The sequence below is a fragment of the Lissotriton vulgaris genome, chromosome 2_2 (genome assembly GCF_964263255.1).
Source record: "Lissotriton vulgaris chromosome 2_2, aLisVul1.2, whole genome shotgun sequence".
NCBI lineage: Eukaryota > Metazoa > Chordata > Amphibia > Caudata > Salamandridae > Lissotriton > Lissotriton vulgaris.
Genome location: NC_141688.1, coordinates 189,354,397 through 189,380,055, shown reverse-complemented (window position 1 = coordinate 189,380,055; position 25,659 = coordinate 189,354,397). Strand labels below are relative to the sequence as shown.

Sequence of the window (25,659 nt, the reverse complement as noted above, 5' to 3'; positions counted from 1 at the left end):
AGCTGCAATCTGGTGAGAAACTGCACACTGTACATCAACCAGACCTACACAGCCATGGCTGGTGTTCACATCATTGTTTTCCACAAGTGCATTTGCATATGCATTTTCAAGCCACTTTGGTGTTGGTGAGACACAGTCTTTTGCAAAAGGTAACTCTGTGCTGCCATTGTGTTTCTTTATTATGCTTCACACTTCAGGCAGATAGCTACAATCCATTCCTTGTCCAATCTGTTGTTCTGCACTCATTATCTTTGAGACCTCATTATAATCTGATTTCAGAGAAACTGGCAATCTATACCTGGGCATCAGTCTTTGCAATAACACTTTTACCACTTTGCATTTGTCACTTTTTCCAAAAACAATTCTGATACAACCCTGTAGTGCTGCTTCAAAAACATTTTCTTGAGCCTCTTTTAATTCAACTGTGAAGATTCCATATAATGTACATGCTAATAGAACACAAATGTGTGCAACTGAATAAGCATTTCTCTCTCCCATGACAACAGTGACACTCATTTGAGCAGATATACTGCAGGTTATGGTAAGGGCAATCAATTTCGAATTTTGGGCTGAGGTAACTACTGAAAGCCATGAAGCTTTGACAACATAATGTATAAGGAGCACAGCATGTGCTGCTTTTAATGTGTCACCTTTCAAAAATGGGCCATCTACAAAATGGACATTGTTGGGCTCACTCAGACATTCATCATTAAAGTCTGATTTTGGCTTTATGCATATTTTCATGATATTTAGGCACTCATATTCAGTTTCATCACAATCCAATTCATTTGCTGACATTTCTGTGAAGTTAGGGTCAAAGGTCATTGGGCAATACATCACAGACCTTTGAACACAGTCATCTTTTTGAATAGGCAATGAGAGAGCGCAGCCCTCCCTCTCACTGCAAATTGGTGTATTTTCTTTCAAATAAACTTTCATTCCTAGTGCTGGGGCGCAACATTCTTTCTCTTTCAACTCTAGGAATGCTTTTGTGCAATTGTTGTCCAATGGAAGCGGATCAGACACATCCTCATGTGTCAGCCTCAGTAAAGGCTTAGCCACTAGGGAAAGGTTTAGTAACCACTCTCTACAGCAGCTAACCATTCTCAAAAATTTCCTGACTTCTTTCTTAATTTGAGGTGGATTCATCTGGTGAATTATTTCCACCCTCTCTGGTGACACCTTTCTACCTCCCTTTCCAATTTTGTGTCCCAGGTATTCATCTTCTTTTTGACAGTACTCCTGACTATTCTCATGCAATGGCACTGTTACATGGACTTTGCAAAAATCAATAAAAGTAAGCCATTCTTCCGCACATGGAATGTGAAAAAACATATTGGCTGGATTCGGTACCACAGGACAACATGGAAAAATTATGCTTTTAATCTCCTGCACTATTCTGTTCTTTTCATTTATTTTCTGTGAACCTGTGATCAGAAAGTTACATAAACTTCCAATCAATTCCATCAAAAATCCTTTTATTGATAACATTTCTGCAACTGATGGTGATCCTGAATACATGTATTTTAGTTCTAATTTTAATAAGACATGTTCTGCACGTTTTATTAATCTGGCATCCTTCTCTGTGAACTCTCTTATTTCTGTGTTTATTATTTTTTCAAAATCAGAAGGTAATTTTTCAACTGTCTTTTCTGAAAATAATGCTACAGCTGTTTCTTGTTGGGCCATTTTAAAATGTACATCCTCATCAAGAAAATGAAAAATAACATTATCTGATGTACAGTAATCTGTGCTGCTTAATTTGCAAAACAATTGTTTTCCTGCTAGGCCTGAGTCACAGAAAACAGTTTTGTAATTTTCCTCAAATGGGCCTAAATTTGGTTCAAATTTTTCTAAAACTGGGTTTGTAATTTCTTTGTTTAAAACTCCTGCAACTAAATTTGGACTTTCCTCTGCCTTCACAATGCACTTGGTAAATTCTGAATTGTGAGGGTTAAAACTCTCATTTTCAAACACAGCAACCTGTTGGACTGGGTTCTGATTTTGTCTCTGGAAATAATTTACATTTGCTCTGGACATCTTATTTAAATTAATTTTAGCATTTTCTATATTTTGTGGGACCATCTTTGCTTGGAAAATTCCTGCCAAAGGTACCTGTTTCTGAACTGACATTTGCATTTGCTTAGCTGGTATATTTTGCATCTGCATTTCTCCATGTTTTTGTACATCATGTTTAAAGTTATTTTCCTTCTTCCAATGCTCAAATATGCTATAAAGATGGCAAAAGGACACATTTTCCAGCAGTACAACATCCACACCTGAATTTTCACAAACCAAAACACCTTTACTTCCATCCTGTGTTCTTTTAATCTGTACCAAATCAACATCCTTTGCTGGCACTCCACCCTTCAGGGAAGTAATCACTGCTATATTTTCCTCCATAACAACAGAAAATGATGGTGCATTCATGCAAACCCTTTTCATTGTCTCCTCACCTGGCCCTTGAACAACTTTAGATTCAAACCATATTTTAGTCTGCATGGCAATGTAAAAGAACATTTCCAAATTAATGCACAGCTCTTTTAAAATCTCAACAAATCCATCAACTTGTGGGTACCACAGCATAATTCTGTCTCTCAATTGTGGGAATGTGTTCAGAAATGCTGCAAGTTCACTTTTATTCTGTGGCATAGGAACATGTACTTCTCCCACCTTTTCTATCAATGAGTAAGCAAAAGCTTCTCCCTCATTCTGCTTATTATTTTTCTCAAGTAAATCTGGTGGCTTCTTTTCCTTATCCAGTTTCATTGCAAGGTCTGGTGGTTTCTTTTTCTTCTCATGTTTTCTTGCCCATTTGTCTCCTAATTTCTCAAATCTATTGCATTTAAAAATATATTTTATTTCTGCAACGTGCAATTGCATTTCTGAAGAACACATTTTCTCATTTGCTTCATCATCCATATGTACCCTAAAACTTTTCTGAGATGGAAAACTTCCTGAACGTCAGTTTCATATTTTTTAGCCAAATCTGGCAGGCCATTATGTGTAGTTAATGCACATGCAACTGTTTCCTTACTCAGGGAAATTAATTCTTTTTCCTGACACTTGTTCACATTTTCATTATTTAAACAGCATGGACAGTTATTTTCTCCATGTTCAAGTGCTGAATTTAAAACACTAAGCTGTTTCTCTTTTTCAGGGCCTGTGTTAATATGTTCTCCCATGTTTTCTATGTTTTTAATCACTGCTGCTTCCTCTAAGCAGGTTTGAAAAATCACATTAATTACATTTATTTTATTCTGGGCTGCAGATGTTGTAAATACCATTTTCCCCTCACCTTTCATTGCTTGGGGTAATTTCTGTTCAATAATCTGTGAATTCTGAGTTTCTGAAATAAACTCTGCCATAATCACTCCTTCTGCAGCTCTTTGAACCTTTTCAGTAGGGACCATATTATTTGGGCCAGTCATAATTTTTCTATGCATTATCTGTGCATCTGCAGTTAGCAATTCTTGGACTGAATCAGGCACATTTGAATCAGTAACACCTGGAGGTATCACTGTCAGTGCCGAATCAACAGGTACTGGGTCAATATAAAATGTCTGTACAGTTTTCTCAATCTGTGTTTTTCTCTGTTCAACAGAAGCAGTAGCCACTGTAGTGCTTACTGGTACACTATTTTCAGTATTTTTAATGGGAACCACATAAAGTGGTGGACACTCAGTTAACAAGGCATCCATTATTTTATCCCCTGAATCATTATTTATTTGAAGCTCTTTATCATCATTAATTCTCTTCTCCTGCATTTGGTGCTTTACCTTTTTATCCTCACTTGCTTTCTCTCTTGCTACATTTTCCCACAAGCTTAAGGCATCAAATTGTGCAGCTTTAGATGGTGTCTTTATTTCACATAAGACTTCCCTTAATTTGTCAATAATTTGCAATTCAAAAGTACCATCTTTTGGAAACCTCAAAGCACCCTCTTTTTCAGTAATCTTGCACCATTGGTTAACCCACATACATGTATTTTGTCCCAAACTAGTAGACATAAAATGCACAGGTGTTCCTTCAGGAGCATCACCAATAAAAAACGAATTTTTCACTTTACCTCCTAACAGCTTCTTTAAACCTTCAAACATTTTCATTTTTGCAATAGTTCCATGCAATTTCTTTTTTCCAAAGCTGTCAGTCTCAATTTTAGTCAGTTTTACTCCTACCACTGACCCTCCAAAAAATCTTACTGCAATATTTCTCTTAATTAATAACTCTGTTAGTAACAACATAAATACATTTGCTACTCTGTCTGTTGTGCTAAATAAAGGATAGATTTATATTCACTGCGAGTAACACATTCCGCTTACCCTTCACAAAGTAAGACCTTCCGTTTACTCTTCAAATACTACAGGTAAATCCCTTCCGCTTACCTTTCACACAAGCTCAGAAGAACCTGCTACTCCTTTGGCCTTATCTTTCGGGATATATCTTAGGCCAAAGTTTCACCAGCGATCCCTTTTGCTATCAATCAAGCTCAGAAGAACCTGCTACTCCTTTAGTGTGACCCTTTCTAGGTGATATCAGCCCAAAGTTTTACCAGCGAACTCTTTGCTACAATCACTCACACAGAAAATAGTCCCTAATTTAACACTGCCAGCCCTACCCAGCTTCTCAGTGTTATTCCAACAGACGAGTAACCTCAGTGCAGTGTGGCTTTCATTTACCACCGGCTATTCCTTCCCGGGATTCCACAGGTGTGCATACCTGCGTGTTCAGACAACATTGAGCAAGACACTAACTTAACATAAAGAGTTAAAACATGTAATCAATAACCAAAAATTATATCCTATGAAATTACCAATATAATCAATAACACCATCAATTCAAAATGAGCAAAATGTCACCAACAGTAAAAATCCTTACTATTTTCAACACTTCAAAAATACATCCTAGCATATTAACAACATTTCACAACCCTATTCATACTCACAAAACTTCTTGCATCACCTTCCAGTACTGCTTTGCCAGTCTTCAGGTACTGAGCATTGGAGTCAGGAATCAGGACATGGACATTTATCTAACTTGGGCAATTATTTTACTTCCCTCTTAAGGTCAATGATCCATTAGTTGAGTAGTTGATGGTGAAATCAATAATCATTAATCACCAAACAAATCAATAATGACCATCCTCTGATTACCAAAAACTGATGGAGCGGTAATTTCTTCTGGTAGTTTCTCAATGCAAAACCTTCATGCTACCTCTAATTTACCGCTCAAAAGGTGTTGGGTCCTTCACACCATGTATTACCTTCAGGAGACTTTAAATAAAGATGAACAGTCAAAAATGCAATTATTATTTTAAGCCAATAAAGAGATTTGTTGAGTATTTAAAGGGTTTTATTTTCTAGTCAAAAGTTAATTTTTCTCTGACCCTTTATTAATTAGTAAAATATCAATCAGGTTACAGAATTTGGAAAACATGAAAAATAGCATTAATACAGAACATATTACTGTCTGCATATAAGCATTACATATAGGAATGTGGCGCAAAATGTCATTCAAAACTCTTAAAGAGTTTCTAAGAAAAATATAGTCTTGCAAGGCTAATCAAAAATCAAATAGTCTGCAAAAATATCCCATTTAGAGAAATAAATGCATAAGTCAAATACATCTTTTCAGACCTAATTAATTAGTCAAAGCATAACTGAAAGTTTAGCATCTAAATCTAAAAAAACTTTCTATCTGTTTGGTGCCCTGTGCATCTCTGTGTCTAAAAATCAAAAAGGAGCGAGACAGCCCGCCCTTCACCAGGCCTCAAAGGTGGCCTGCAGTGCCAAGATATGACGTGGAAGCAAGAAACCTCCCCCTGACACTCCTCGGACGCCACTCCTCCCTTCAGCAATCTCCCGGAACGTTTCTCGTACCTAACCCATAGAATGTAGCAAAGCCTAAGCCAAAATGAGCAAGAAGCCAGTTGAGCTAAGAAAGCCAGCCCCTCCTCCGGAGAGGTCAGAATTTATACACAAAATTTTGGCAGACTACACAAAATGTTTCAAATTCAGGAAGACCTGTATGTGATTGGTCAGTCATGATGGCATGAGTTCTCACAACCCTGACTCATTCTAAAAAAACTTGACTTTATCATTTTTAACAAAAGAAGCATACATGAATAACTACATTTTATGAGTTTGCAACCATTGCTAGGGAAAATGTTTCTATAGTTCCTTCCTTCCTTTTAAAGCGTGTAGGACGGATACTTTAGTTAGCTGGTACATTGGCACAATCACAAGAATGTACAGTTCAAGCTGTCCTTGACTCCTTCCGCAGTTTGAGTCAAGCTGCCACAGTCTGCGCATGCTCTCTTCTCTTTCAAAGCAAGCCATAGCCTTGCTGGTTTCACAGGCAGCCATTTAATGGTAGGCCCCAAAATAAAACAAACACAAAGATAATATTAATTTCATGTAAATCAAAGCTAAAAAGGTCACTTTTCTCTACATTGCAAAAACACATGTTAATTCAGCAAAAGCAACTCAGACTGAATAGGCCTCACTTTCATGTTTTTTCATGTGCCATGTTTTTAACTTGCACCAAAAGGTGCGTGGCAATTTAAATGCAGTCTGTCTGAAGCACAAAAAATAAAACCATGCCTGACTGCAGATGAAATCTGCTCCATCATTCTGACCTCATTTTATTTTATCCTATCTTTGGATTTATTTTTTATCTTAAAAAACATGTATACATGTGAACATGTGTAGCGCAGGTTTGGTATTCTTGTACTTGTAGCCCTGATTTAATGACATAACGTGTATTTGTAAAGCTCACTTTCACCCAGAAAGGTATCTTGGCACTGAATAACAGACGTTTATTGTTACCCAGCTCAATGTAACTCCTTTTATCGACCTTAGATGGATGAGTGGCTGAGTTGACTCACCAGGATTTGAACCTGACCATGAGATCCAACACGGGCCCCAATGGTGGACACGTTATTCTGCTAAGCCACCAGACCCAGCTTCCTTAATAAAGGGATACAGAGGACTGCAAGCCTTAGAATGCAGAGAAAACACCTGAACTGGATGAGCTACTCACCCATGAACCAGAAGAGCTTTATTTTCTAGCAGTGCATGAATCTTGTGCATCGAAAATGTAAAGATAGGTTTCGAGCTGTGCGCTTCCTAAACATCTGATATCCTCCGATCACGTTAGCAATAGGGGAAAACCCTGATTAATCATAACAGAACCTGAGACAAAGACCATTCGTGGTTATTGCATTTTAGTTTAAACCCATCACATATTACATTTAAAGCATGTCCAGAAAATACATGTAGAGTTGGCATACAGAGAGGCCAGCACAGTACTTTAGCATCTTTGCACTGGGGTCTTACAACGTTCTTGTTTTTTGTCTACAACAGTTAATTGAGCCCCTAGTTCAGCATCTGAGCCCAACACCCTTTAGCAATGATGGATTATTGGCAAAACCATATTCTAAAACAAAAGTAGGACCCGCTCTTCTGAGAATGTCTCCCAGTGACATGGGTTCAGTGTGGACGCACACCTGTGTCGAGTCCACCCCGACAGGTGATGACTATACCAAGTATCTTACCCAGGAACTGCCGCACTGGCTGACAAATACTCTGGTGAATCAACTATTCACAGCCTACTGCCAGAGCCTGTCCAACTGATGAGTCTGCAGTCAAGCTCCAGATTGGATGTATGACGTTACAACGCATACTTTTATAACGCATACCTTTACAACGCAACATCTGTTACAACGCATTCCATTACAACGCATACTTCCTTTACAACGCATACCATTACAACGCATACCATTACATTGCATGTATGGTAAGTATTAGATAGTGTAGTGGTAAAAATTACTATTCTAACTCAAGGGGGGTGCAACATTAGGGTAAGTGTTGGATAGTGTAGCGGTCAAAATTACTATTCTAACCCCAGGGGGTGCAACAGTAGGGTAAGTGTTGGATAGTGTAGCGGTAAAAATTACTGTTCTAACTCCAGGGGGTGCAACACTAGGGTAAGTGTTGGATGGTGTAGGGGTAAAAATTACTATTCTAACTCCAGGGGGTGCAATAGTTGGGTAAGTGTTGGATAGTGTAAGGGTACTATGCGTTGTGATGGTATGGGTTGTAATGGAATGCGTTGTAATGACTGTGTTGTAATGACATGTGTTGTAGTGGTATGCGTTGTAGTGTCATGCGTTGTAATGGTTGCGTTGTAATGGCTTGCGATGTTATGGTTGTTGCATTGTAAAATTATTGTTGTAATGGTAGTGCGTTGTAAAAGTTGCATTGTAAAGGTTGTTTCACTCCAGATCTAACCCTTGTGCTCTTCCAGAGTGCACCCTACTGGTAGGACCCGCACAAGTGCATCAACTTGTAGGAGCCATCCCATTTAGGGGATATTATTGTGCTTAACCCATGCCCCGATGGTTCATCGAGTGTGTCCAACCGTTTGAGGTGCTTGTTGCTGCTAAACCAGTTCCCCAGTCTTCTTCCTCTGGCAGAAAATACTCTAGGGCGCACCTATGACCAGTCGGCTGCAGGGGACCATCGTACTAATGGGCATATTCTAGTGGTGAACCTTATGCTTAGTGATCGAATAGAGGGTGTCCTAGTATCACGTTCCACTGTTAGGGCTGACCATACTGTGAGCATCACCGACATACATCACACTGTTTGGGCAATGCTTTAGTGCCACACAGTGGGTAATTTGTGAAAAAAGCAAATGCTGGGGCTCTCGTCAGGAGGCAGCTTGCACCAGCCTATTGTAATTGTCCATTGCTCTGATTAGCGCATCTATAACAAAACTAACAACTGACCATGAACCCTACAAGTAGGGAGAGGGTGTGGCGTAACACCCAGAACTGCCAACTTTGGAGCTGGGGAACCAGAATCGAGTCTCAACATCCTGTGATTCTAGGCAAATCACTTAATCTCCCTTTGTCTACAAAAAATTAATGTGTCCTTAACTGGTGCTCATGAAAAGCGGTGCAATACCTTTGGGTCGTGTTTGCGCTATAAGCGCCGGTGTTGACAGTTAAGTGCCAGTGCCGACCACTGGATCAAATAAAGCACTGGTATCACACTTGTGTTCTGCTGCCTTTATTAATCTCATTGACAGCTGAATATATTGCACAGTAGCACCTGTCTAGATTATCTTTGATACAATCCAGCCAACACTTAGGATATTCCCATAGTGCATTGCAGTAACATCACATCTCTAATACCCCTGTTAACTAGTCTGGTTCAATATAAAAGCATTGGAAGCAACATTTCTACATACTACTACTTTGCAAGTCTCATCCAGAACTGTGCTGCCTACACAACAAACAACCACATAGTCTTGAAAAAGAACAGGGTGATTTTAATCACACCAGCCCTAGGGAGCTCAGCTTCCCAATAAGACACCGGTGGCGGGGGATGCAAAAACCAGAGATTGAAAACTTCTCCAACTAAACGTAGGAAGATAGTCATCATTCACAAGCATGTAAGACCTGTATGGCCTGTTGAAGACATTGATGATTACGGTTATACAACCCAGAGGTGTCCTGTTTGACAATCACACTGATGATCATAATGGTATGTACTTTGTCAGGTACATCATTTTTTCCCTGGGACATGGAAATCAAGAGACACTGCCAACGAGGAAAAAAAGACCAATGAACTTCATAATCTGCACCCTCTAGTCTGCTCCCCTCCCAACTACCCAGTGAAGGACGACTGAAGACGCGAAGGATCATGGCCAAAAATAGGTCATTATACCTTGCAAAACTTAAGAATCATGAATATTAATATCATATTGGAATGAATTTAATGCTGCTTACTAAATTATTCACCAAAGTGTAATTTAGGTAGCCTTGATTATTACCTCATGATTTGCACTGCATATGTCTCTGCTGCATACTGTGCTGCAGGACTAAGTTTGACCCGAATGCATTAAGTAATCTCTTTCAAAGGGTAGTTTTGATGATCATAGATTTGAGGCATATCATTTATATGGGGTAGTCGGCCATATGGAAGCATCACGTAACATGTGAAATAGATGCATCCATCAGATGTGCCTCGTGGCCAGGAGTCAGATTGTAAAAAAGTCTTCAGGCTCTTGAATAAAGTAAAATAAAGAAGTACCCCGATGCTAGCAGAAGATGGGAAAGCACAGTCTCATTATTGTGGGAGCATGCCCTGAGAATATGCTGTGGGCACCGGCACTCGTTTGTTTTGGGGGGGCACTGAAATGTTTTAATTGCCATTTTATGTTGAACACTTAGCGTGGCTCACAGTAGCCACCACCCTTCCCCCGAGATAGGAACATAAGGGGGGGGGGGGTGTCCTCTGCTGCCGATTGGCAGCATAGAGGATTGGCCAGACACTGCAAAGTACACATGTCAGTTTGGCCAGCTGTCTTACGCAGGCCAAAGTGACATGCGCACTTTGCAGCTCTCCACTCAGCGGTCTTAGGCAGCTGGGTGGAGAGCCAGCACAGGCCTCTAATGATGCAACCCGCTCCATCCACTTCTGTTGCTCCTCTCATGATGGTCACCAGCATGAGAGCAGCATTTGAGTTGACTAGGGGAGCACTTCCTGCCACAGACTGCAGGAGAACACAGAGGAAGATGCATCGTAGCACCTGGGTATGTACAATTTACTTTTATTTTTTATATATTAAATCTGTAATGCATGTAATTAGTTTGTTTGGTTTTGGGATTTTAGAGGGAGGTGTTAATTTTATTTGGGTTTCAAGAGGGAGAGGTTGTCTAATTTTGCTTCTTTGGAAGTGGTGGGGCACTTTGCTCACCCCGCCGCTTCAAGGGCACCAGCCTCCCCTGACGAGTATGCATACTAATGAGAGCAGGCACCCATAGAGAAGCACCGGAGCCTGGCAGTGCCTGTTGGTTGCGCTGCCCTGTAAAAAGCATTTGATGAGTACAGGCCTATGGAAGGGCGGGCCACCACAGAGCACCATGTGGCATTGCATTTCAATGAATATAGTTTGCAGTGGTGGCTCATCAACAAGGGTGTTTGAATAATGTGCTCGCCCTCTGAGCTGCCACAAATTCATTCAAACAAAAATGTGTGTTTTCATAAAAACTGCCAAACAAAATAAACAGCAGTGCAGAGGCTAGGGTCATTACTCTAGCCTCTGAACTGCTGTTTATTTTGTTTAACAGTTTTTATGAAAACACACATCTTTGTTTCAATGAATACTGCTCGTGCACAGGCCATCCCATCATGACAGGAGCAGACGGGGACTGAGGGGACTGATCCATGACCCATCTGAAAGTGCTGATTAAAAAGATTGCACTCAGCAAATGGATGTTTAGAATATGCATTTTTGAGCGACCTAACTCAACTATGGTGCTAATCAGTGCATCCCTGTGCCCAACGAGTGTAAACATAGAGCCACGAGGATACATCCCTGCTTCATAGAGGATTGACCTTTCAGCCCTGGAATACTTAAGGCAGAGGCCTGCCTTAAGCATTCTAGGGCTGAAAGGTCAATCCTGTTGCCCACAAGCATCATGTTTGTTGGTTCATATTAGTCATATATTCATCACGGTTCCTGCCCTAATGCTGCCTTTGGAAGAGTAGCCAGAAGAGTGTGTTAGGTGAGTAAACAAAAACAAGTCCAGTGTAGCTGTTCTGTCTTGTGTGAGTGATAGCGCTATGATGTGTGAGTGTGCGTGAATGAAACTGAGTGTGAATCAGTGAAAGAGTGAGGGTGTTTCTCAGTGAGTGAAAGTGAGTATGATTGAGACCAAGGGAGTAAGAGTGAGGGATTTTGATAAAGGGAGTGCAAATAAGTGAGTCTGTGTATGAAAGCAAGCATGAATGAGTGAGAATCAGTGAATGGGAGAGAGTATGTGTAAGTGTGGACGAGTGAGAGAGTTTCAATGAAGGAGTATGCTAAAGGGTGGAGTCACTGCAAGTTAGTGTTTGATTGACAATGAGTGAACACCTGTGGCAGTCTTGAGGCCCTTGCGTGTTGGAGGTAATTCTTGGCATAACGGAGGGAGCCTATGTCAAAATCCGGGCCCTGAAATACTGCAGACAATTCTTGGTATATTGGGCACCCATGACAAAATGATGGTGCTGGCATTTTGGAGAAAGTAATTGTCCTAATAGAGGATAACTGAGGCATCTGATAGGGCAAACTATTAGAAAAGGAGACCCCAACATGCTGAAGGTAATTCTTAACATATGGATTACCCATGGCATAAGGTAACATTGATAGAAACATTATAATTCTGGCATACTAGATGTATTTCTTGTCATCAGGGGCCAACAACGACATAGTGGTGGCACCCAGAAGTACACAATGCTGACAAGAGCACATTTGACATAATTATCATATGGGGGAAGAGGTGGCATGGAACATTTTGAAAAAAGTAGGGTTAACATAAGCATTGCAATTCATTTGCACCTGATTATTTTTATTTTCTAGGGCAGAACCGCCCAAATTTCCTAGTAGAAGTGTCGCTCATTTCACTTGCTTACTCGAATTCGGGGAAAGTATTATGCTCTGCACTTTCAGCGATTACCATTCGCCGTTGATATTATGCCAAAAATTGAATCTGGGGCAGACATGGGGATTTACATGGAGGACCAATGTGGATATTGCACGGGGATTTCCAGTTGTGTATTGATGATGTCATGGCATTGGTAGGGTATAAAACTAATCGCTGTGAGGTGTGGCTTGGCCATGGATGGGGATGCACATTAGGGCAATGTAGATCCTGGTATGGAAATGGTACTTTCTGCGCAGAGAAGGATAATGCGGAAACTGGCATGGCTAAGGCATTTTGACGTGTGACACTAAAATCAAGGGCAATGTATCGCATTGTGCTTATCATACCAGAGTGACGTAACTTATGGCATGGTAATGAATTATGTGGCTTTTGCCAAGTCAGTGGCTCTTTAGATACAGGGTATATATGGCATGGTGCCTTCTATAGAAGAATATTGTAGTCATGGAATGGGATGGCTGCTTTACACACAGGAGTGAATGCCAGTGAGGCAGTGTGGCTTTGCGTATCTTGGTAATGATCATTTAATCATAGCTATAGTGTTTATGTACATGTTATGATGAGCAATAGCCCTACTACTGGCATCTAGAATAGTGACCGGACACAATGAGCAGCTGTGACCGATTTGAGCATCTGTGGGTGCCACCCTCAGTGTAATGTGGTGCCAGTATGAACATGTGTGCCAAGGCTGCTATGGGTTCTCTATCCAGCCCTGCATGTCAGGCATCCTTAAGGAGGTGTTGGCAAACGGTCAGAATCATTAGAGTGCCTACTTGCAGCAAGACGTAAACGTATGCACAGTTAACCTTACACGTGAATGCACGGTGTTGGCATCTGCTGGTATATAGCGCTGTGCCCTTGATTCAAGGGATGGGCCTTAAAGGATTTGACCTCAGATAATTATTTTTATGCTGGCCTCTCCTAATAGAGGAGTAGAGAGAGAAGCGTGCAGCAGGCTGGGCATGAACGTGGCTCTAAGGGGCTCTGCAATACAGTCAGGGGGCTTATCTGTTTCTGTGATTGGACTACACCTGCTCTGGCCAGGCTTAGGGGAATGAAGACTGGCAGCATGCATATCTGTGTGCAGATGGATTCCTTGCCAAGGCCATTGTCCAAACCCATACAAGTGCAAGTGGTCAAGCAATTCATACCTGCCTGGGCCAACCTCCACGCGCAGGTGCTCTTAATTAACAGTGGGTATCACGGTCTGCTCTTTTTGTTTCAGATGAGCAGTGCACCTGCAAGCTAAAGCAAAGATTTGGAAAAGTGAATAGGCATGGCCTTAGCAAGCTGGTCTAAATGTAATTTTAAGGTGTTTTAATGCACACATGCTAAAGAAATAAAAGTAAAACAAAAAAGTATGGCCAACCTATATGTGGCTCCTATGTCTGCAAAACAATATTCACTTGTGCGGCTGCATTACTAGAGATGTTTTAAAATAACAAGCATATCAATTGTGATATGCATTTCACTATGATTTGTGAAGGCGACCACAATAAATGACCACCAATTCAAATTGAAGGCTACCCAACGCAGGCAGCTACAAAATTACAATGCCAATTAAACACTATAACACCAACACTAAAATGTAAATAGAATGTAAATCACCATCTAACTGGGTACCCAAATGCTGGCAAAATAAGATGCCAGTTAATATAAAAAATACATAAAACAAAGTAAGCACCCTAGGAACCAACATCACTGAAAAACATTTTATGTGGATGTGAATGTTATTTGCATTTGTATATTATGTTATCTGTATTTGTATAGCGCTCTATCATCCACTAAGGCGTCCTTGCACTGCACAGACATATGTACCTAAAGCTGGCCATGGCAAGGCAGATATTTGCATTGCCAGCTTCTCTGGGTCTATCTGAATTCAAGACGAGAGGACGAGGCTGTGCAGTGAAGTGGTTGGTTGTTCCACGCTTTAGGAGTGATGTCACAGATGGCCCATCCCCGGGATCTGATGCTGTGTATGCGCGGGATGTGTGCGAGTAGGAGTCCTCAGTGCGCAGGTGGAAGGAGACACCATCGTTCAGGTAGATAGGGCTTAATTTGTGTAGTCCCTTTAGCGTGTGAGTGAGGAGTTTGAACTGGCGTTTGTTTATTGGGAGCCTGTGGTACTCCCTGCGGTGCAGTGTGTTGGGAGTTCTGGGAGGTTGAGGGAAGTGCGTGGGTGCTTGAGTATGGGCCTAGCTGCTGCTTTCTGTATGGGTTGTAGCAGAGGCGCAACTAGAGTCAAATTTCGGGGGGGCTAAGCAAAAATTTCGGGGGGGGGGGGGGGGGCTGCATCTTTAGGCAATCGGCAGAGTCCATCTGCAGGGGCTCTTCGTAGGGGTGAAACAACAACAACGAAGACCCATTAATAAACACAAGGTCTTTTAAAGACCTGTGAAGTGCTCGGGTGCGGCTGTGAGCGGGTCCGGGAAGTGTCTCATCCTGGGCAGACACACACGACGTGGGGGGTGGGGGTGTGGGGGGAGCTGAAGCCCTTTGAGGCCAATGGGTGTTGCGCGCCTGGGTTGTAGCCTTCTTTGGAGTTGCTTGGTGATGCCCGCATAGAGGGTGTTCCCATAGTTCAACTTGCTGGCAACTAGGGTGCGAGTCACGGTTTTTGTCATGTGCACATACTTTGTGAAAGCACTCAGAGTGAAGTGGGCCAATGATGAAAGAGGGCTGTCCCATGCTGTATTCTGTGGTGGGTGGAAGCAAATTAGGAATAACAACTGAAGCGGCTGATGGATAAAAGCTGCCGACCAGAATCGTTTTAATGTATGTACATTATGTACAAGACTTGGAAACGCATTTAATCTCACTGTGCATAAACAAATGTAACTTATTCCGACTTTGCTGTAAAGCACTGTAGTGCTCTCGGGCCAGCTTTGCGTTATAACAATATAGGTAAAAAAATATATATATTATTTCATCACCACGCTTCAGAGGCATTGATTAACGCTCTTGCTGGTTGGCACATGTTACCATACGCCCACCACCCACTTAACATGCGTGAGTGCACCGCAATCCCAGGGATGAACATATCAAGTTCTTTAATCCTTTTCGGAAAGAGTTTTCTCTCAGTGCCCTTTGTTACATATTCATGAAGTGATTAATTAGTTCAAAAGAGCAATTATTCCTAAGACATTTTACTCACAATGTGAATTGATGTTGAGAACTGTTGATCCTTTCACTTGGATCTCAATACATATTTAATAAGCCTGATAATTGTTTTTTTTCTAACAAGAGTCGCCCTTCAAATCTGTTTGACGAACTCTCCAGGCATGTTTGATATATATTTTTTTAAGATCTTGCCAACTGTGAAGTAAAACGCATGAGCATGATAAAGGCAGATGAGTGGTTAGTACACTGTAGTGGAGGTGGATGGGTCCTTCTTCTAGACATACTCGAGGGACTTTTTATCAGCCATAAATCATCAGTGCCTTATCTGTAACAGAATAAGTGCCAAGATCCATAGTTTAGCTCAGAAACCTGCAGTTGGCGCTATCGAGTAGTATGCGGGGTGCTGAATACTAAGGCTCTGACGTCTTCTTTCCACCTCATACCTTTTTCATCCACCGTCTTACAATCCATTCCCCTTTCTCTCACTCTTTTGTGTTACTTTTCTTCCCTGCTCTCTGCCATTTGTCACTATTTTTCTTCCTCCCTTTTTCCCCATTTTATATTTTTTCTCTCTCTTGCTTGGGTCAAAGAAGTCTGAAAAGGAAACATGTGTAGCAGTGCCGGTGAGCCCCAGGTACAAGTACTGGCTCAAATAAAGCACTTGTCATGATATTGCTTGTCTGCCTTGGTGGCACATAACACTGCACATCATTATTGATGTGTTTTTATTCAGAGTTGCCGAATACGTTTAGTGTCTTTCATACAGACATTCTGGTTCACAAAGGTAAACGTACACTGTTGTGTAAGCTTACGATTATTTACTATACACAAACACGTATCTTTACCTATCTTTTAATCTGCACTCGTAAATCCCTTTGTGAATAGTAAACAATTGTTAACGTACACAAAAGTGTGTCTTTCTGAATCAGACCTTTGTGATTCCAGGGATTGTAGGGGAGATACAGATCAGTCATAACCTACAGTAGAATCGAACTACTTACAGACCTACAATCTCAAACCGAAAGATATTACCCAGAAGGAAAGTGAGCAGTGGGTGGAACCTACCTTATGACATACACAACTGGGACAGATATTTTAGAGGCCTTTCCAAAATGAAAATTGTCCCCTGCCTTCTCCCAAGTTTTGCCCTACTGATATCCTTTTCCAAAGTTATTTTCCCCAACCTGCTGCCCCGCCACAGCCCCCACGCCAGTCCCTGGGGTCTCTGCGCTGGGACAATATCCAGCCAGTCAGGTCTTTATTTCGGCAAATTATCATAAAACTACTTAGTAAAATCGACATGGTTCCTCGTAACGTTCCTCAACCCGGATTTTAAGGTACTTTATTCAGCGATTCTAAATGGGTTCCTTTAGCCGGCCTGCACTCCATCGCGGTCTGCCTTAACCCTACGACTTTACCTGAGTTCGGTGTAACCAGAAATCCACCGATGGGGCTTTGTGCTTTCTGACACGTCTTTCACTAATATCTTAAAAATCCATAACTCTGGTTCTACTGATTGGATTTTTTGGCATTTTGGTCATGTTGTTGTATAGTTCCCACTAATCCATAGGACCTGTGAGTTTGTTGGACAACATAAACTTTGGGTGAGGTGCCTAGACTGATTCAGGGCACCCAACAGGAAATGCTGGCCTGAAGACCAACTAGCGCACAGTACCACCTTAAACCCCCCTAACCTGACCAGGGAGCGAATAGTTTTGGGCAACTACTGATCTTGGCAACCCTGATCAGATGTCAGACCACTGTGTGGTGAAGTCTCATCATGCCGTGACCCTCAGTGTCAGCTGAAGTGGCTCTTCTGATAATCTTTTGGGATGCTCTTTATTTAAAAAAGAAAACAGCCTAATGGTGTGTGTATAGATCTAAATATATACAAGTGACTCTCCACTTGAGTACTGGATAACCAGCAGTGTTACAGTATTTCAAATCATCAAAGAGGAGAAAATACACAATCAACAATATAGAGTCACAACAAGATTGGTTAGACATTAAACACAAACATCTAGAAATGGCACACTGACATTGTAGCCTTTATTTGGCTCAAACTGCTGATGCATTTAAAATTTTGTGCAAAGTCATCATATGCGATAGAAACAAATGCTAAATTATAAGAACATGACAATTATGATTCAATCAACATAAATGTGCAGTTTCCATTTGGTGATTAGCCTATAAAATAAAAATCAGGATCACTAAACATAAAAGCATTATCAGAACAAAAAGCATGAAATTCAACTTATTCACACATTGGTTAGACAATCACCACCCCACAGCGCAATTGAGATTCACCATTTTAAAAGTGTGGCAGCTTAAACCTGGTAGCGACAATGACAAATTGTTATCCCAGCGAGAAGTGTGGTGTATCCAGTCACTTCAAACTATGACCCTAGCAGGTTTGAACGACACAATTGATATGTCTTGCTTTCTATAAGGCACTGTCCTATTCAGTTCACTCACCATCATCTGCAGACATTGTTGGTCATTATGTGACATGTTCTTGAGTTTATGGAATTTCCAGTTTGTTCTTGTTGTCCATGTTTTTGTACAATGTGCTAACCCATGGCAAAGTAACACCACTTTCAACATTGTTTTTTATTCTACACCACTCTTTAATAATATATATCTCACTTCATGCATTTTCAGTTTTAATTTTAACTTTCTAATTGTTATTTTCTATTCCACTTCTGTTCCACACCTTGTACACTTTTATTCTACCTATTTATTGTTCGTCATTTTCCTTGTTCCATTCTCCTCTGATGTCTTTTTCATTTCTAGGAGCTCATTTCTATTTATCACTCAGTAGCAGCCTGTCTTGGGTGTCCGACATCATTCTACATGCCTCTCTTCCTCTAATCCAGCATGGCTGCAACATTACATAAGCTCGGCACATACATCTTGTACTCATACCATCCGTTCCTTCATGGCTATTCCCCCAACCACTATTTAACTTACCACCAGCAGTTGGGTGTCATTTGTGTTGCATCCAGAGTCAAAGGGGTACATGGTGCGCTTTTTCAGCACTTTATGTCTACACCCCGTCGCTTCCAAGGTGACTTTGCCTTCTCCAACTGTTTACGCCTCGTTCATCATTCATTTTGATGATAGCCCCATGTTCCGGCTTCCGCTTGTTGCCGAATAGTGGGAACGTGCTATTTGTTTCGGGACAGGAGTCTTCATTTGATATCGGTGAGTAGCTGGATTCATTGGATTACATTCACTGGAGTCTAGGCATTATATTCACATAGTTCACATCATATTTTTGTGATTGTTTTTAGTGACTTGTGAGACTAGTGGTGATCACAACTTCAATCTCTTTTTGAATGACGAACTTCATTGTTCCTTTTTCACAGAGTTTGTTATTGGATCCTCACCTTCTATTGAGGACTATCTTGTTTTGCTCCATGTAAGTCACCAGTTTTCATAGTGGATTAATCTCTAGTTTTTCATTCGAAATTGGTGTAGCAATACTCAACCACTCGTTTGCACACCTGGTTGTCTATTTGGTGCTTGCTCTCATTTTCACATGTCACGTTGCACGGTGTGTTCGTTTCCAATTTCATATCACGTTATCTTTTCTCGTGAACTTTCAGGGTGTACTATGCTTTACTCTGTTAGTTTGTATTACAATGCATACGTGCATTCATGGTGTATCATTCACCAGTTCATCCCTGTACGTTGTACACTTGATAACTGTTTGCTTTCAATACTATCAGTTTTGATTGCTTACATTGTTTACAGTGTCCCCTGAAGAAGGGATGTGTCGATTCCAAAATGCATTGGGTTAATCACCAAATGGAAACTGCACATTTATCTTGATTTAAGCATAATTGTCATGTTCTTATAATTTAGCATTTTGTGTTATCGTATATAAAGACTTTGTTCAAAAAAGTTTAATGCATCAGCAGTTTGAGCCAAATAAGGGCTACGTCAGTGTGCCATTCCTAGATGTTTGTGTTTAATTTCTAACCAATCTCCTTGTGACTCTATATTGTTTATTGTGTATTTTCTCCTCTTTGATGATCTGAAATACGGTAACACAGCTGGGCATCCAGTACTCAAGTGAAGAGTCACTTGTATATACTTTGTTCATTGAGAGTCTGGCTACCTCTGTCTGGTTGGCACGCAAAAGAGTCTAATTGTGGATTTCATTGTTTTTTTTTAGTTTATGCTGAATAGGTGTGCGCTAACTCCATCAATTTGTGTGTATAGAATGTTTTGTATATGTAGATATCCCTTGTTGCCCCATGGAGGAAGATAGAACAACATTTGTGCATAAAGCGTAGAATGGCCTTGTACATGATGTTCGAGCCATCGTGATAATGATGTGTGAAGCCAGATGTGTAAACAAAGTAGTTTCAGAGATACTAATCCAACATTGTCGTGCATGCAAATATGTGCAAAAGCTCTCAGCAGAAATGTTTTTGCGCAAAAGAGGATAATATAAGAAATGAGTCGCTGTCCAACATGGACCTGACACAGGCACATAACAATATTTTCCTTATTAAAAATAACTCTATTTTCCTAATTCTGTTGTGGGATCCTTTTGTGGTGTGTTTTCACTGTGTTACGGTTTGAAGTGTTGCACAAATGCTTTACCCATTGCCTCTGAGTAGGGCCTGAATGGTCCGTGCCAAGCTACCAGGGGGTTGAGAACATATTAATTTTGAGTTTGTTTGTGCTTTACCCTGACAAAAATTAGGCTTGTTGCTTGACCAGGGCTCACACCCTAGTCAATTAATAACCCAATTTCTTACACTCACAAGAAAGCGCTGGGGTGCCTTAGGGTAGCTATGCGCTCAATAAATGCTGTTAATAACAATAATAGCAGTGAGAGTTGGTGTCCTACTACATGGGAGGAAAAGCTAATTAAGATATTCCTTAGTATTCAAAATGCTTGGATTACCAGTGCGGTACAATTCACTAGTTTGGAATTTGTTCCTGATCTTTGAAAATAATAACATTTCAGATCATGTCATTAGAAGAAAAATTTCTTTTTTCTCTCAGGGCAATTTATCTTCAGAAAAGGGATAACTTTTGACAGGCAATCTGAGCATGGGTGCCTCTTGCTTCCACAAATGTATGTTATCATTATTCCAGGAAAGGTGTCAAAGATTTGGTTTTCCAGTGGTGGACCTTTTGTTAGTCGTAAGACCCAATTCTTTTCCTGTTTTCTGGATTAGTTACCAATAGGCTTTCATTACAGATTGACCCTCACCCAGGGCTCAGTATTAAATATTTGAACTTCTGCTAGGTAAATACGTGCCTTAACACTACTATGATATTTTTGTATTACGGAGTCCTGGTAACCGATACGAAGTTTGTTGAGTGGTTCATGACTCTTAGCTATAATTGTTGTCCTGGAGATTAGTTGCAAAGAAGGCATTCTGCTTGGGCGTGCTATTTTTTTGTTAAATAAAGAATCGGATGGGGAATTGAGCTGAGGTTACGTCTGGATTACTTACCAGTAATGCTCATTACTCAGATTCTCTGTTCTCATTGCCGTATTTACCAGCAGCGGCCTGTGCAGGTAAGTGCGGTGGGTTGGGGGATTTTTTCAAATGACGAGTAAAAATTAATTATTTACTTGATTTTCCCTCATGGTCGTCTGTTGAAGCCTCCTGCCCACGAACCCGCTCCCTCTGCTCTTACTTACCAGCAGGGGCTGCTGCTGGCCCTTACTATCCACCCCTCTCCTCTTGGAAATTCTTTGCAAATATTGTTGTGGGTGGGTAAACCGTGAGGAGGTTTGGGATTTCACTCCCTTTGCATGGGATAAAGGAGGAGGGTATTTATTGACAAATAGAGGAAAATAAATTAATAGATTAGGTAGGGGAAAGCCAGATTGAAGAGGCGGGACCTCTCACATTTAGTAAGTGCTGGGAAATGGAATAGAGGTTTGGAGTGAGGAAGATTACTGGGACCTAATCCAGATATTTAAGATCCTGGGTTGCATTTGTGGGCATCTAAACTATTATTATTAGGTGTAATTGGTTGCAGAAAGTAGCAACTGAACTCCGAACATATGATTGAGCAAAGTTGATGAATACTGGAAGGGATGTGATTGTGCACAGCATGAAAGAATCTGCTGGCTGTCAGTTGATTACATTTGCTATTCCGGAGCGGTATATTGGAAATTGTTTGACTCCTGTCTATTGTCTAAATGTGTGATATATGCCTTTGTGCTGGTTTCATTTTCTTTGCTTCATTTGCTTACAGAATGGAGTTTTAGTCAAAGTAACAGAGACGTGCCCGCCTTTGAACTGCACCGAAAACAATCACATTCTGCCAGAACACCAGTGTTGCAGTGTATGCAAAGGTAAGCAGCATTCAGATTTGTGATTTTTTTATTCAAACAAAAGATTAACCTTCGGTTTTGCTGCAGACATACTTAAATATTTATTCCTGGGAAGGTGGTTTCAATGCATCTCTGGTTTCCTCAGGGCAGCCTTTTTTTTATTTAAAATATGCATGTGATTAACGAACCCAACATGGAATACATTTGATGGAAAATAAAAGAATGCTTTGGAGAGGAATATGCACAGAATAATCCATGTACCAGTACAAACCAGTCAGGGAGGATCAGAATAAATGTGAAGGCCGTTGTTGTCAGATGATAAAACCCACCTCGCAATTTATTAAAAAAAAAAAATCTTGAAAATAGTTCTTGTTGGTGACGGACAGTCAGTTCCATCTTCTCTTTGTATTGGGACATAGAACCCCGCTACTTACCTTGAGGTGTACCTCGGGAACGTGTTCTATCACTAATTAGTTGTGCTGTCATTTCAATCACAATAAGTATTGTAAACCAAATTACTTCGAGGAGCTTTATGGCTGAACTAATAGGGCCCAATTCACAGAACTAACCTAAGACAAAATCCTAAACTTACTACTTTTGGTATTCACAGAAGTTAGGATTTTGTCTTAAGACAAATTTAAGACAGATTTAAGACAGACTTAAGACAGACTTAAGTTAGGATTTTGTCTTCAGTCTGTCTTAAGTTTGTTTTAAGACAAACTTAAGACAAAATCCTAACTTCTGTGAATACCAAAAGTAGTAAGTTTAGGACTTTGTCTTGTTAGTTCTGTGAATCAGCCCCATAGTGACCTAGGTTTGATATATTATCCATGGGTCAAGCGTAGTTTCTGAACAGCTGTTGCCCTGAGTGTTTGAAGAGCGCAGGCAGTTCCTCTGTGCTGGGCCTGAAGCTGAAAAGCAGGGGCCACAATTTAAATCTGCTACATAGAACTACTCCAGAGCCTCTAATGCAAGAAAAACTGGCTGGATCTTTCAATGTATTCCTACAGTCGGTCCATAATTGCTTCATTCAGAAGCCTTATCAGTGGAAGAATAGGTTTAAGATGTGTCAGTAACCCCTGGATGTATTGTGGTAAGGCTTTTTAAGCAATGTGAATAAGAGTGCTGGGCAGCTTAGGCAGCGTTCAGCTATACTACGCCTGTAGCTGTCGTTTGTAAAGCACCGGAGAATTTCACCCATAAGCGAGTAGGTTTAAAATAGCTTCAAACAACAGGGTGTGAGAGCCAGCAGTACTGGTGACAAGAGGGACCCACTTGTCAAATCCCACAGCCTTCTCTGTTGGTAACATCACTCTATTGCCTTCTGAGATATTGTTATGAATAGTTTCGCTCTTGTCTTATACTGATTTTCTTCTCACATAGATCTTGAGGTGGTGTTGTACAGCGCAAGTGCTTGTTGGATGGAAGAGGGTCACTGGAGGCCATTAAGCCCTTGGCTCAACTTTTGGTAGTAATGTTTTGCAGATTCTTAATAATGAACGCATAGCGTTCAGTGTAGCATTTATTTCCAGCAGTCGCGTTGGGTTGTAAACAGAGTAACACTGTGTTTCCAAAAGGTTTTCCATTTTACTTTCTAAAATTCCAGCTGACCCTACTTGAATTGTATTAGTTATAGAAACTTTAAACAGCTGTCAGGTTTCATAATAACCTAATTTACTTAGGTTTTTTGTTCCAGTCCCTACATGCACCCAAAGACACATTTTGTGCATTGCCGCAGCTTCAAAAACAATTTTCAAGTGTTCAAACTGAGCTGTATTAGGGCCTCTAAGGTACTGTGCACAAAGGCTTGCCAACTGCAAACATGCACTTGGGGGTGAACCTGGCGTGTTGCAGGTTCGGAGTATTCAATCATTGTGACTGGGGACACATATCTTGCCTGCCTGTTTTGAAGAAACACACACAAGCGCTTAGAACATGAATGAACATTGGCTTTCGCAGTCTTTTCTGATCCTGCATTTGGGATATAAATGAAATATTAAAATTTCCCGGTAAATGCGTTTTCAGGTCCACAATGTAAAATTCACATCCTGAACCTCAAATGTGGAGGACTGGGGGGTTGCTGGTGTAATTAGCCTGCCTCTGACCAGGTGAAGTATGGGCGGCACTCAAAACTCCAGAAATCGACACGCACCAGCAGTATTATCATTGTTCTTCATGTGCATTAAGAGTGCACCTTCAAATTTGTGCAAATGTTAAATGCACTCTAAGAGAATATCCAAAAATGTGTTGATTTTGGGGCTGCCTATGAGCCTCAAAGCTGCCTGAAATACTGAAGGCAGCGCATGAAACATGGTTGCCCTGTATGGCCAGCTCCCTTGCACCCATCTGTCTCTTCCACCACGCCGGCCAAAGGACAATATTAATTTGTTAGTGGCAGGTCAGCTAGTGTAGCTGTAGTGGAAAACCAGAAGGAAGAGCACACTTGTAGCATGTAGTACTCCCTTTCTTATAGTAATTATATATAATAAATATTATGATATGTGATTTAATAATATATAATATAATATAATTTTATAATTTATAATATTATACATATATTCATAGTTGGTGACCTGATAACTAAACAGGGTAATACTTTAAGGAAATTAGTTGTGTTTAATATAATTTTATAATTTATAGTATTATAAATATATTTTATAATGTACAGTATTATAAATATATTCATACTTGGTAACCTCATACCTGAACAGGGAAATACTGGTTTTGAACATTAAACAGATGTATAAAGAATAAGTTTATTTATTTTTAATGCAACATTTCAACACCTTTCAAAGGGAGTTTTTTGTCTGCAGGTGTATATCAGATATGTCAGACTATCATTACAGATGTTTGTTTTATTTTTGATTTTGACTGTCAGCAGGCTTGGATGAAACAAATTACACCTGTCAACGAGAGATGTCCTTGGAGCAAGAAATTGCTTGTTTCACTCTGAGGTTATTCTTTGTGATGTGTACAGGGAATTACTCGGCTTCTGAGCTGTATCTAACTCTCACTAGCGGTCCCCACACCTCCATTAGCTGTGCACTTCCATAGCGCAGAGAAAGCAGTCGTCTAGACTTTGTGGTGGCTGCAGCTGCCTCCTAGGCAACTCATCGTTGAGCTTGTCATGGACCTAATTCCATAATTTTGTAAATTGGTTTGGGAATAAAGTCTTCACGGTAGTTGGTTTTGACCTTTCCTATAACCTCCAAGGAAAGGTTACAATTTTTCAGTTTAATGTGGTTGCTACTGGTTTCCTTGTCAACCATTCTTTATCCATCTTCTGGAATTTAGGGCACTCGGGTTTCTTTAGGGGCACAATCGGCACTTATACACGACATGGTGCACACATTGATGTATGAGCAACTGCTCATACATGGAGAGGACGTCAAACACAGGCTGTCCTGCAAATTGTCCTGTCTGCCTCTGACAATAGCAGATGGAGGGCCGGGAGACTGGTTCTGTATTGCTTCAAAGAATCCAGCTACAATAAAATGCCTCTCCTTCGATTCCACTATAATAAAATAATCATTCGAGAGCAGACCATTGCGAAGAATTCTACTAAATCGAACAAGCTAGGCCCAAACCCAAATTATCCTAATACCTAAATTCATAGGTTGAAGCTCAATGTAGTGCAACAACCCTCCAGTTAACCCTTACCCTAACGCTAACACTGAGCCTAACGCTACATTTTACAATAACCTTCATTTTAGTCTTAATCCTAAACCCA

General features: G+C 40.6%; 1 protein-coding gene across 1 annotated transcript in view; it reads left to right on the top strand.

Moving 5' to 3' along the window:
* NELL1 (neural EGFL like 1) overlaps window positions 1-25,659 on the top strand; it is a 3,816,074-nt gene that overhangs the window by 1,101,629 nt on the left and 2,688,786 nt on the right. The window contains exon 11 of the mRNA XM_086959505.1: window positions 21,851-21,950. Coding sequence (XP_086815631.1) covers window positions 21,851-21,950 — 100 coding nt within the window. The remainder of the gene's footprint in view (window positions 1-21,850; window positions 21,951-25,659) is intronic.